We start from the raw sequence: 11638 nt of genomic DNA, 5'->3' as shown, positions 1-11638 counted from the left end.
TAACTTTGGTGGCACTGAACATAGATTTGAAGGACATTCATTTAATATGACTTACTATCAAGACACAAACATGTGTCAGTTTATTGACATTGATTTTTTTTTAGGTCACCATTTTCGAATGAATGTGAAAACTCGAAATTAATATTAGTTAAAATTCGATAATGCTTTATCACTGCCATTTTTCCCAAGCGTGTCTTCTCAACAAAATAAGCGTATATATAAATGTGTAAAATCTGTAATTTAGTGGGTGGTGTATAATTTGGCACTTAGTTCAATACTTTTAGGACTCCAAGGTTGTAGAAAGCAGACGCCACGTACTTCAGACATATCTTAGATTGCTCATCAACCACATTTTAGAGAAGGAGCCGACACTATCCACCAGTGCCTGTAAACAAGTTTTGATAGAAGTATTGCCATTTTTCAGGTGAGGGTCGTTACAAAAGTTGCACCATGTGATTCTTTGAGTTCTCTTGCAAGGTTTTTACAGATTGTTGGCTGTTGAAAACTGATTTGAGATTTGTAATCTTATCAGCAAAGATTTTGCAAATGTAATGCCATTTGAATGCATGCATTTTTAAACTTCAGAAAAATGCATTGCTTTTGGCTGTTGACATTTTTTTCGTAGTGGAACCTATCCCTTATTCTTGAAACACATTTAGAAAAGCGCTATATGTTACTTGGATAAATTGTAATCTCTCAAAATATTTGTGTGTCTCTAGTTTTTGAATACTGTAACTGATTATGAGAATGCAACAATGTCAGTAGGAACTACTTGTCAAATGTGAACAAGAAGTAAAATGCTAGCTGTGAAGTTTATGGATACCTGATTAGCTATTGTCACCATTTACATTTTATGAATCCATTTTAGTGACAAAATTCAAGAGAAAGATAAAAGAAACAGAAGAAAAAGTCTGATGGTCAACGAACACCACTATCTTCTAGTCCTGGTCAAGTTACACCAATACCTGAACATTATAGTGGATTGTAGCCCTTAATGAAACTGAAACTATTTCATTTTTGAACTGTGCCAATTTGTTAGCATACATTTATTGTTGATTACATGTACTTTGTACACGTTGAAAACATAAAGTCTAAATTAGTAGTCTTAGTCTATAGTTTCAAGATATGTGTGCTGATAATGAACTTTTTAACTTTAAATTATAATAATGATAAGCATTAAGCAATATTAGTTTTATCATTATTAATGAGTTTACCTTTAATAATAAAAATATTTATATTAAAAATATTAAAATTAAAAATATTATTTTTAATGTGCATTCTTATACATGTATAAGTCAAGTTTTAAACATGCACTGTAAACAATAAATAACTAGTGTAACTTAAAACATTCCAAGAAATATAAGACCAGCTTTAGATTGTTCACGTGTAATTATTGTTCAGTTGATTCACCATCTTGAATATAGTTGCTTATACACTGTAATGTTTCCACCTGATTTCCTGGAGTCATTTTATTTTCTGTGCAAGTAAAATGCTAGAACTTGTTCAAGTACATGAACTCCATTTGACTACAATTGCTTGCCTTGTCTTGCATTAAGATGGAGGATATTTGTTGGATTTGGTGGAATATTGATTTTAATTTACGAGTGATCATAGAAAATATATTTTTTATATGATCACAAGTGAATTAAAATCTATATTCCTCTGAATCTAACAAATTTTCTTTTTATTTTATGCTTACAAATTATTATTTTTGTATTTTTGCCATTCCGGAACAATTGAGTCAAAAAGTCTGCGTCAGACAAGCAGGATTGTTAGATTTTCACTCCCTTACTTTGCAATTTATTTGTATCCATGGTTATGGATGCTAGTAAGATTTTGTTGATTGCTGTTTACATGGCCAGTTGTTACATGGTCAGTTGTTAACTTTAATGAGTTGATCCTTATTCTTAATCTTTTATGACTAGTGTGTAACCAATTGGCATCCTCGCTTTAATCTTGCATGCATTTTCATTGGTCCATATTTCAGGTGAGACTACATTTAGCCATATTGTTGATTCAGATAAAAATAAAATGTTTTTTTAAGTTTTCAAGTTTCTAATGATCATATCAACAGAGAATTTAATTCTGTTGTTACCATTTTAAATAATAATTGCTGAAGTTTATTTTACCATTTGGTCTGACTTTTATTTTGAATGACTAGATCTACCCAAGTTTAGCATGATGGTCTAGAACCATTAAGTGAAGTGAAATGGTGCTATTTTTGGAGATTAAGAAGGGAATGGTGCAATTGTTGTTTTTTGTCTTACGGTAAAAGTGCTTGTATGATTGTACCTGTTATATAAATATGTCAAGTATTTCATCACAAAACAGGTTAATTGTTAATTAATTTAATACTCATTGTTTGATATGTACATGTATGTGTGTGTTTTATGAAATACATATGTACCAGCCCTGCATTCCTAAATCTTGTTTATTGATATTTTCATTATCAATCAAAATGGTTTTTCAATTAAACTTTTTTTTAGCACATGTAAACAGTGTAACTGCCATGTGTGTGAGCATGGTTAAATTAAGGAATACACATACAAATACGTATTTTCAGGGACTTATACAAACAATTTGTAAAGGTCCCTGGTTAATTATATGGCATATGATATATTTTTAGCAAAATGTTGTATTTGTTTTATTATTATAGACTCAAATTATTAGAATATGTTTTGCCAGATATATTATTTGAGTGCCAAAAACAGTTCACATAAAAATCATGTCAAAATTACGTGGTATACACTGGAAATGTAGTTTTTATGCTCCCCAAAAATTTATTTTGGGGGAGCATATAGTCGCCGCTTCGTCTGTCCGTCCGTGTGTCTGTCTGTGCACAATTTTTGTCCGGGCTATTTCTCAGCAACTAATGATCGGAATTCAATGAAATTTTATGGGAAGCTTCACTACCAAGAGGAGATGTGCATATTATCAGCGGGTTCTGGTCGGACGATTTTTCACAGTTATGGCCCTTTGAAATTTTCTATAAAAAAATTCTTGTCCCCCCAACTACTCTGCCCTCAAGACGTTTCCTTTTATCTGAATATATAGTGCAATATTGTGACAAAAAAAACCTTTGGGGAGCATTCACCCGTCTCCAACGGTTTCTTGTAGTACTTAACCATTGTTACCGTATTCGCTATGTTTTCGTACACTTCAAATATTTGTGGCAGTGACTGGACATTTTTGTATTTGCAAACATGATGCTCACTGCTTATTCTGGCTGTCGTCATTTGTTTTGTTCTACACAAGAAATTCATTTTTACCAGTGACCTAATGAACTTGTTATGGATGGGGTGGCGTGGCTTGGATTAATGAACGTCTGCACATTATATAATGCTGGTATCCATCAACGTATCCTGTGTTAAATATTTCTGTAAAGAGTATAAGGTTGTCTGGTAAATTAGCCACTGTTGTCCTCGAAGTACATCATTGATAGTGCTATGAGGCATACGATGCTTCTAAGGTTAATTCTTAAAATGTTTATAATAGTCGAACTAATTTCTTTGTTATGGTTTTGGTTTAAGAATATCAGCCAAATGTTTGGATAGCTAGATAAAAAATTTAAAATATATGTATTGTTGTATGAAATATGATACGTTGTTAACTTTGATGCGAAATAAAGCAAAATATATGAGGGTTGTTGTGTGTGATGCTTGCTGTGAATGAACCCTATGTGGTTACATATGATCAAAGACCTATATATAGAGTATTCTAGGTCTTTGATATGATTATAAACGAGGTCTCATCAGATTGTGCACACAATAACTTGAGAAGTTTTTGTATTCGTGTTTAATATTATTGGTAGATCCGAGTTTTAGAAGGCATATATTTTATTTAAAAAAATATATTAACTCTCTGCAACTTCCAAAAAAAAATATTCGTTACAAACATGGTCTTGTTGCAGTTTTCATTATACGGCAAAGCAATATGACAAAACTGTTTCTTTGTTGACCTTGTAGTTAATTCCGGGGAAAAAATCGGATTAGTTTAAAAACATGACCACCAGGAGGTGAGGCGGTAAAGACTACTAAAATTTTACATAATTTTGGCCCATTTACAAATTGGTACCTGCCAAAAATTCATGCAAGTCTTAATCAAAGCGCTGAAGGCACTGGATATGTTCGCTATTGCATAATTTAACACGCAATTCATTTTTCAAAATCAATCGCAAGTTTGAAATGAATACACGCCATTCAACTTTATAAAGTATGTGTCATAGCGCACGGGTCGAGTTTTGTGTGCACTTTTTATCATCCTTATTATTTCATAGAAATAACTTAGACAAAATAAAAACAACATGCTTTTTGGACGTTCTGAAAGTATGATGAAAATGGTAATGAGAAATTAATATAAAGAAAATTTGCAGTCCCCATCATATTAAAGGAATATTTTTCTAATATCAAATAACTATCTCACCAAGAATATAAACTCATAATGAAAGTTCCGTGTACAAAATTTTGATTTTTGACACCATATACAAATTCAAAATATACAATAATCTTCGTATCTTGTATATGGAGGAATAAAAGTATATAAACATTGCTGTTTATGCTTTACTTGTTACCCGAGCAGTTCACACGGTGTCAACAACGCTGACATAAACATAGGTATAGAGCACTAATGCGCTTTTAGGCATAGCTGTTTTACTCAGTTTTCATCTTAGTGACTTTTACATAACGCCAACAGACACGCGTGAATATTTTCGAATATTTAATACGCTGATTCGAGATACAACCTCTGAATATTTTCTACATCACTGCGTATGTGCTCAATTCAAAGGGATGCACTACTGTCTGTATTCTCAAACGACACAAATTGTGGCCCTGTTACAATTACGCGTTACAAACCATCTCGCAGAATTTCACTTTCGCCTCCAAGATGAGAAAACAATCATTAGCGAAATAGTATAGTGTCACGATAAGAGAAAATCGTTTAATTATCATACCACAATGTTTGCCGTACTTGGTCAGCACGTCTGGAAATCATTCCTTAATGTGTGGATAGGCTGCCATTATTAACAAGTTTGCTATTTTGAATTCAATTTTGTATCAAAAAGCATTGTTCTTAAATGTGGCATTTTCAATTCACAATGAGATTTGTTATGACCCTCGTCATGCGAAAATGGGTCTTATTCCATATGCGCCCATCATATAAATAGCCCACTCAGTTATCTCTCCTTCTGGTAAGGAGAAACATAACATATTGAGTGATTTTATAGCGAACAGCATCGCCTATGACCTGACTGCGCAAAAGCACATGTTGGGTTTAACAAACGCTTGCCGAAACGCATAAGACCCATTTTCGCATGACGGTGCTACTGACGTGTGATTTAAATGTGTCGAAAGAAAACTGCGTTTAAATCAAATATCAACATACAATATATTTCGATAGTGAAGAAAGATACTCATAACAAGGCATATGAGGACACATATGAAGTGCTCTCCCGTAGTATATTTTTTATCTACTCACACTAATGTGTGGTTTGACAATGCTAACACACATTTCATGCGGTGAATATGCAACTTATAAGTAAAAAACACAACCCAATAGTTTAACTTTTGTTTAATTGTATTTATTTATTTAGAAAAGTAAATTGCAAACTTTATTCCAAAGTCAGCGTATACGCCGACTACATTTTTAAAAGATATTTATTGATATAAATTTATTTAATATAATATATTTAGTTGTTTTCGGTTTTAGCGATTATAAAGCATTTTCGAGGTTGCCTATAGTATGCCTGTAGTTATTGATGAACTCATATCCAACTGTATATGTATTGAGAACTGTGAATATAAACAAAACTAAACCTTCTACTAACCTTCTACTATTGCGTTGCTAGCACCCGTAAATACAAAAGATCGCCGCTATATGTTTAGAACCAAAGAACGTTTTCCAGAAATACCCGCTTTAGTTGCATGAACGAGGATACGAAACAGGTCATTCGTATTATTATTATAAATTGTTTGTTATATTCGGTTTTAGCGATTATGAAACATTTTTTTGTTTTTGTCTATCGTGTCGCTGAAGTTATTGTTGAACTTATGTTCAACGATTTATAAATTGAGAATATAAATAAGCGTTAACTTTTTCCCGAATCTACTAATAGCGTCAATTTACAACCTGTACTACGTCATTGAGGTGTATGTGAGAGCGTAACCTATTGCGTTGTTATCGCCCGTGGACTTTCCTTTGTTTATCGACAGGCGCATCTATTAATAGCCTCATATCATGAATGGACTGAGCAAAAATACTACGTCATGAAGACGCTGCAGAAAGTGGACTATTTTATTCATTCATAAACAATCTCCTCCGCGACACGTACAATACGATCATTGTTTATTGATTATTTTCTATAAAAGCACCGTTTGAAACTATTGCATTGAACACGATATTAATATCATGTTTCCATTTGTGAATGAATATAATTGGAGAACTCAAACCTCTTACATAAATTATACAATCTTTTTCTCGCGCGGATACGCGTAGTAAGCGGGTATTGGGCTCCTTTTAGCTAAGGCGTATCGACCTGAATTTTAGACTAACCACCTTAGACGGTCGCTACTCTATTACACTTTATCACACTTATTGGTCAAAATTAAATTATATTGAAATATAGATATAAAAGTGCACTGGATAACCCGTAAAGTTTTGACGAAAGATCGTACAAAACTTATTTCCAACGGGGTCCAGATGCATGATAAGACGTAGCGTTTAACACACTGATGAAAATAAAGTATTGCAATCAAATTATTGAAAGGAGGAAAAATGGAATTATAAACGGAGCTTCTTTTTTTGAGCATTTTATAAACAGCCGCCTGGATACATTTGTGCAGAAACCCTAGTATTATTTTTGTAGTATGAAAAATGGCGGATAAAACCAGAAACACAATTGAACGTCATTTGACGTCGGTCTCGTCGAATCGCACGTTATCTCATAAACGACGTTGTATCCTGGCACTAGACATTTGTTTGTCAAAGCGATCAGTCGCATATTTCAGAGCTCCCGCAAAAACGTAGAAATTTGCAGAAAAATGGGAGAAAACAACGAAACAAAGGTAAAGAACAACCTGTGGAGGCTTCTGTCTCGAGGTGTAAGGACAGAACATGTCAGCGCGTTAGCATCACGCCTACGAAAGATGTTCATGCAGCTAGCGGCTTTTGTGAGACATGCCCGGTCCACGGACGCGTACGACGATACCAGACCCCTTACAAAGGGAGAGAAGTCCTTGATAAATCCCATCTACAAAGGGCCCCAAATCACCGTTCCGTGGACTGGTCCCGTGTTCGAGTTCCCCACATCTCGGAAACTCACAAACGCCGAGCTGAAGGCTCAGGTGAACCTGCTGGAACTCAGGTTCTGGAAGCAGGGCGAGATAATGGCAAGGCACAGGAGTCAGACATGCGTCTTGCAGAGGGTCCGGTCCGCCAGGATTCCGTTTTTCAACGAAAAGAAAGTGGCGGAGATGGCCGACCTTGTTGAAAAAATCAAACTGCGACAGTACATCAAGGAGTCTGGCCTAGGTAAGTCTGCATTCGATTGAATATGTTTAATATATCTGTATGTTAAAAAGTCGAAGTAATGTTTTTTTTTATGTCGTCCGTTCGCCCCATTTGAGTCCTTAGCCAAATGATCAATGTCATGTTTCATAAGTTATAGTTTTAAGTAGCAATATTAGGCCTTCATTATACAACTGCCCAAACACTAATGAACATCACGTTTTATTGGAAATGGTTGTGCTTTAATACATTCATTTAATGAAACAACTGATGTCATAAATATAATTAGATACCAAACATCAAGGAAATCTATTTTAATTCGAGCTTTGTTAAGAACTCGCTACCTTTCATACAGAAACACTGTGCTATGGTACCGGCACTTCCTACAGCTGGTTATGCTCGATTGGTCATTGTCGGCTCGAACACTACTAACATGTACCCCGGGTACGGTAAAAATACTTAAACGTACCCGGTCGATATTAGACTGTACCCGAATTGTATTCCCGCCCAAACTAAGATGTCGTAAATCGCGCTACCGATTACCGTAAAATCAATCGTAACACTTCGTATATCTCCGGAGTCTCCGTAAAGAGCTACTAATAAAAGCCGGTTGGGTCCAGAGTGCCGTAAAATGATAGTTTTTATCTGAAAAGAACTTCTTTAAACAAAACTTCATGAACATGCTTTTTGAGTATGGGTTTCGACAATATAGAGGCCATTTAACAGAAAATTGGACATAAATGTGATTAATTAAAAAAAAATAGTCGACAACGACCGATTTAACGTTAAAGTTCCCGGGAACGTTTTAGTATATTTACCGTACCCGGGGTACATGTAAGTACATGTATACTTGAAAGTACCCGGTGTACATGTAAGTAGTACCCGAGTCGACAATGACCAATCGAGCGCTAGTTTAATATAGTGTCAAACCGCTTAATTACCGGGGTAATCGTAATCATGCATGTCGTTTAAATGTAGGACTAACCATGTGATTTGAGTGAGTAAAATACATACTATGTTTTGTTTTTCTAATTTTCAGACGGATTTGGTGTTTTAACGTGAGAGCAAGATGTTTGACGCGAAGCAATGCAAAGACGTTTTTATATAATTATATATTTTATATATTTTCGCATTAAAACGTTGTGTAAAGTCATTTTTTTTACTTTCAAATTATTTCATGCGTTTTTGTGCATATATATATAATCTGTATATATATATTTAAGAATCACTTTTGGGGGACATTGTTTCAATTGGGGACATTGTTTCAATTGTATTATTAGTTGTTTTATGGCGAATGTTTTAATGAATAAATCGGTGATACGGTAAATATAGTTTTATGTTGTGTATTTCGTTCCTGACCTAATGTAAACTTTTCATTTTCATTTTTGAACCGCCGAGCAGCGTCACCTTACCAGAGAAAATTATCTCAAAATAAACTTCACAGAACTACACTTGAAAAAAACACACTTAATACCAACGTTTTAAAATGTAGTTTTCAAGGACCTTACTTCTGCTATGCCGAAAAATAACAATAAAAGGATGCAAAAGTTACATTAAAATGCTGGTTATTCAACGACAAAAAAAAACAAAAAAACTTTTAACTACACAATGTATTATCTTTGAGAGGTGGCATTTTACTGTCAAGGCTTGGACCGTCTGTAATACGCAGATCTTTTGAGCAAGTCGGGAAATGCACTCAGTGTATTAGCATTATTATATACAATTATGTTTCGAAAATCTGTGGGTGTGTTTACCGCCCATTATGCAATGGCGTGGTTTTACCGCTCATTTTGCCATTCCGGAAAGAATCTGTTCCTTTTTATCTACATTATGGCATTTTATAATAAATGCCCGTATTCAAACAATACTATTGTGTTTGTTCTTTCCTTCACGAGTCCGTCAGATCTATGACCTTGTCTTTACCACCTAGGATAATAAATAAAAAATCTACTCACTTGTACAAAAGTTATGAAAATATAAAACGACTCAACGCATAAAGATGCGAAAGTGAACAGTAACAAATAGTTCAATTGTTTCAAACCTTTTCTGATCTATGCAATGCATGGACAATTGAAACAATTAAGATAAAGGCGTATTGCTTTGAGTGTGTTATTCTAGTTTACCGGGTAAATACGATTAGTTCGGAATTATAGAATTGTGTATGCTATGATAAGAATATATAGGCATTTATTAACATGTACTGATTAACGTGAGAAGTGAGTCGTATGTGTCGTAACATCATCGGAAATTGTGAAATGCCTTGTCGAATAAATAAAGATAGATGTCGTTGTTTATAAGAAAAAATAGCGCATCACACACAAACATACTGTTCTGACAGTGTCACTGTCTATTATTTGCCCATGCGTACGACAATAGCAAGATAGTTGATCTGACTAAAAAAACTGCATGTTTGTTTTACAATTAACGTTTTCGCTCTAACAATCCTTTACCCAGATCAATAAATGTTTAGTAGTAATTACATACTAGTATATACTTGTTTAAATATGTCATGGCCTATATTTTTAAAGCCAACGCGTGTAATGTTTAAGTTGAATAAATATTCTGTTCTGTAGTGTAAATGATTCATCGGATAGTGAACAAAAACTTTAGTTTTACTACGGCATGACGGCAAATAAGGCAGTCGACCGTCGCAGTGTTTTTATTGTTAAAAACATCGAAAACAGTCATTCGAAAAAAAGAGTAATATCGCCGACGACTGCGTTGTGTGGGACGCAATTCAGTAGAAGTAGCGGTGCTTCACCAAAATCGTACGTTTTGCTAAGTGGAAATGAGACCATTAAGCAAACTATTTTGAAAAAAAGAGTATTTTAAATAATATGACTGTATCGCATCCAAAAAAGAAACACATTTTAAACCGAATACACCCCGTATAAGCCAACAGCACCAAGCCAATAACTGGTTGTTCATAGGTTTCACACGTCTTTGAAAGCGGAAAAGGCATTCAAGAAACGCCTTGCATGGCTTGGTGATGAGGGCGTCCGTTGTAATATCGCAGTGTTAAGTACGTCAAAACGTGTCCTGTTATTATTTCAATCGTTTTGATTTTATACACAATTTCAACTGCATGAAACAATGTATAACTCCGCCAAGGACGGCCCCAAGCCCTGAGAAGGAGGATTGGGCGTAGGGCTAGCTACCCTACCCTGTTGGAACCTTATTGCTACAGAAACGCCCAACAGAATAACAACAGACATCACGGACCTGTGAGAAGATGGACCTCTATCTGGAGGACGTATGACGCTGGACGGTGAAAGCCAGTGTCAACTGGAAGCCATCAGGCCGAAGACCATCATCTCCACCAGGATCACAACCACCATTGGTACATGAAATGTCCGAACCATGTACGAGACCTGGAAGACAGCACAAGTGGCCACAGAGATTAGGAAGTTCAACCTCACCATCATAGGGATCAGTGAATCAAGATGGACTGGCTCTGGGCAGAAGCGACTGACTTTCGGTGAGTTAATGTTGTCCTCGGGACATGAGCAGGAGGATGCAACACACACCCAGAGAATAGCCCTGATGCTTTCCAAGTCGGCAAAGAGAGCGCTCATCGGGCGGGAGGCGCACGGACCACGGATCACGACGGTCTCTTTCCTTACAAAGAAAAATAGGATCAACGTGGACATAATCCAGTGCTACGCCCCGACGAACGACCGGAACGAGGACGAGAAGAACAACTTTTAAAATAGACTGTCAACCATTATACAAGACAGACCAAAGAAACATCATCATTCTAATGGGTGACATCAACACCAAGATCGTCAGTGACAACCGAGGTATGAGGAGATCATGGGGAAGTAAGATTAAAGCGAGTTGGACGACAACGGGGAGAGATTCACCGACCTGTGCGCCATAAGTAACCTGGTCATTGAAGGAAGTGTTTTCCATCACAGAAGCATACACAAGGCAACTAGGGTGTCACCAGACCTGTCAACGGAAAACCAGATCGACCAACTGTGCATCGCAAGGAAGTTTCGTCGTTCTCTTCAGGATGTACGTGTGAAGCGATGAGAAAACAAGTTCCAGATCCTAAAGTAGCTGCTTGAAGACGAGACGATAGAGCAGAAGTGGCAGAAAGTGAAAGTGGCAGTGATTTCAACATGCCAAGAAG

At 35.7% G+C, this 11638-nt stretch overlaps 2 protein-coding genes across 2 annotated transcripts in view; both read left to right on the top strand.

Annotated features, from left to right (window-relative positions):
* Window positions 1–1013, top strand: part of LOC127869973 (sorting nexin-29-like) — a gene marked incomplete in the record, with an annotated part of 33881 nt that extends 32868 nt beyond the window's left edge. The window contains 2 exon segments of the mRNA XM_052412633.1: window positions 285–424; window positions 869–1013. Coding sequence (XP_052268593.1) covers window positions 285–424; window positions 869–995 — 267 coding nt within the window.
* A 5950-nt stretch (window positions 1014–6963) lies between these two features.
* On the top strand, window positions 6964–8830 carry LOC127868457 (uncharacterized). Its single transcript, XM_052410260.1, has 2 exons — window positions 6964–7527; window positions 8543–8830. Exons 1-2 carry the CDS (start codon window positions 7038–7040, stop codon window positions 8563–8565), a joined length of 513 nt encoding a protein of 170 aa, XP_052266220.1. The 5' UTR covers window positions 6964–7037; the 3' UTR covers window positions 8566–8830.
* The last annotated feature ends 2808 nt before the right edge of the window (window positions 8831–11638 follow it).

The sequence above is a fragment of the Dreissena polymorpha genome, chromosome 2 (assembly GCF_020536995.1).
Source record: "Dreissena polymorpha isolate Duluth1 chromosome 2, UMN_Dpol_1.0, whole genome shotgun sequence".
Classification (NCBI taxonomy): Eukaryota; Metazoa; Mollusca; class Bivalvia; order Myida; family Dreissenidae; genus Dreissena; species Dreissena polymorpha.
The sequence above is the reverse complement of the archived record's forward strand: the minus strand, read 5'-3'. Positions and strand labels throughout refer to the sequence as shown.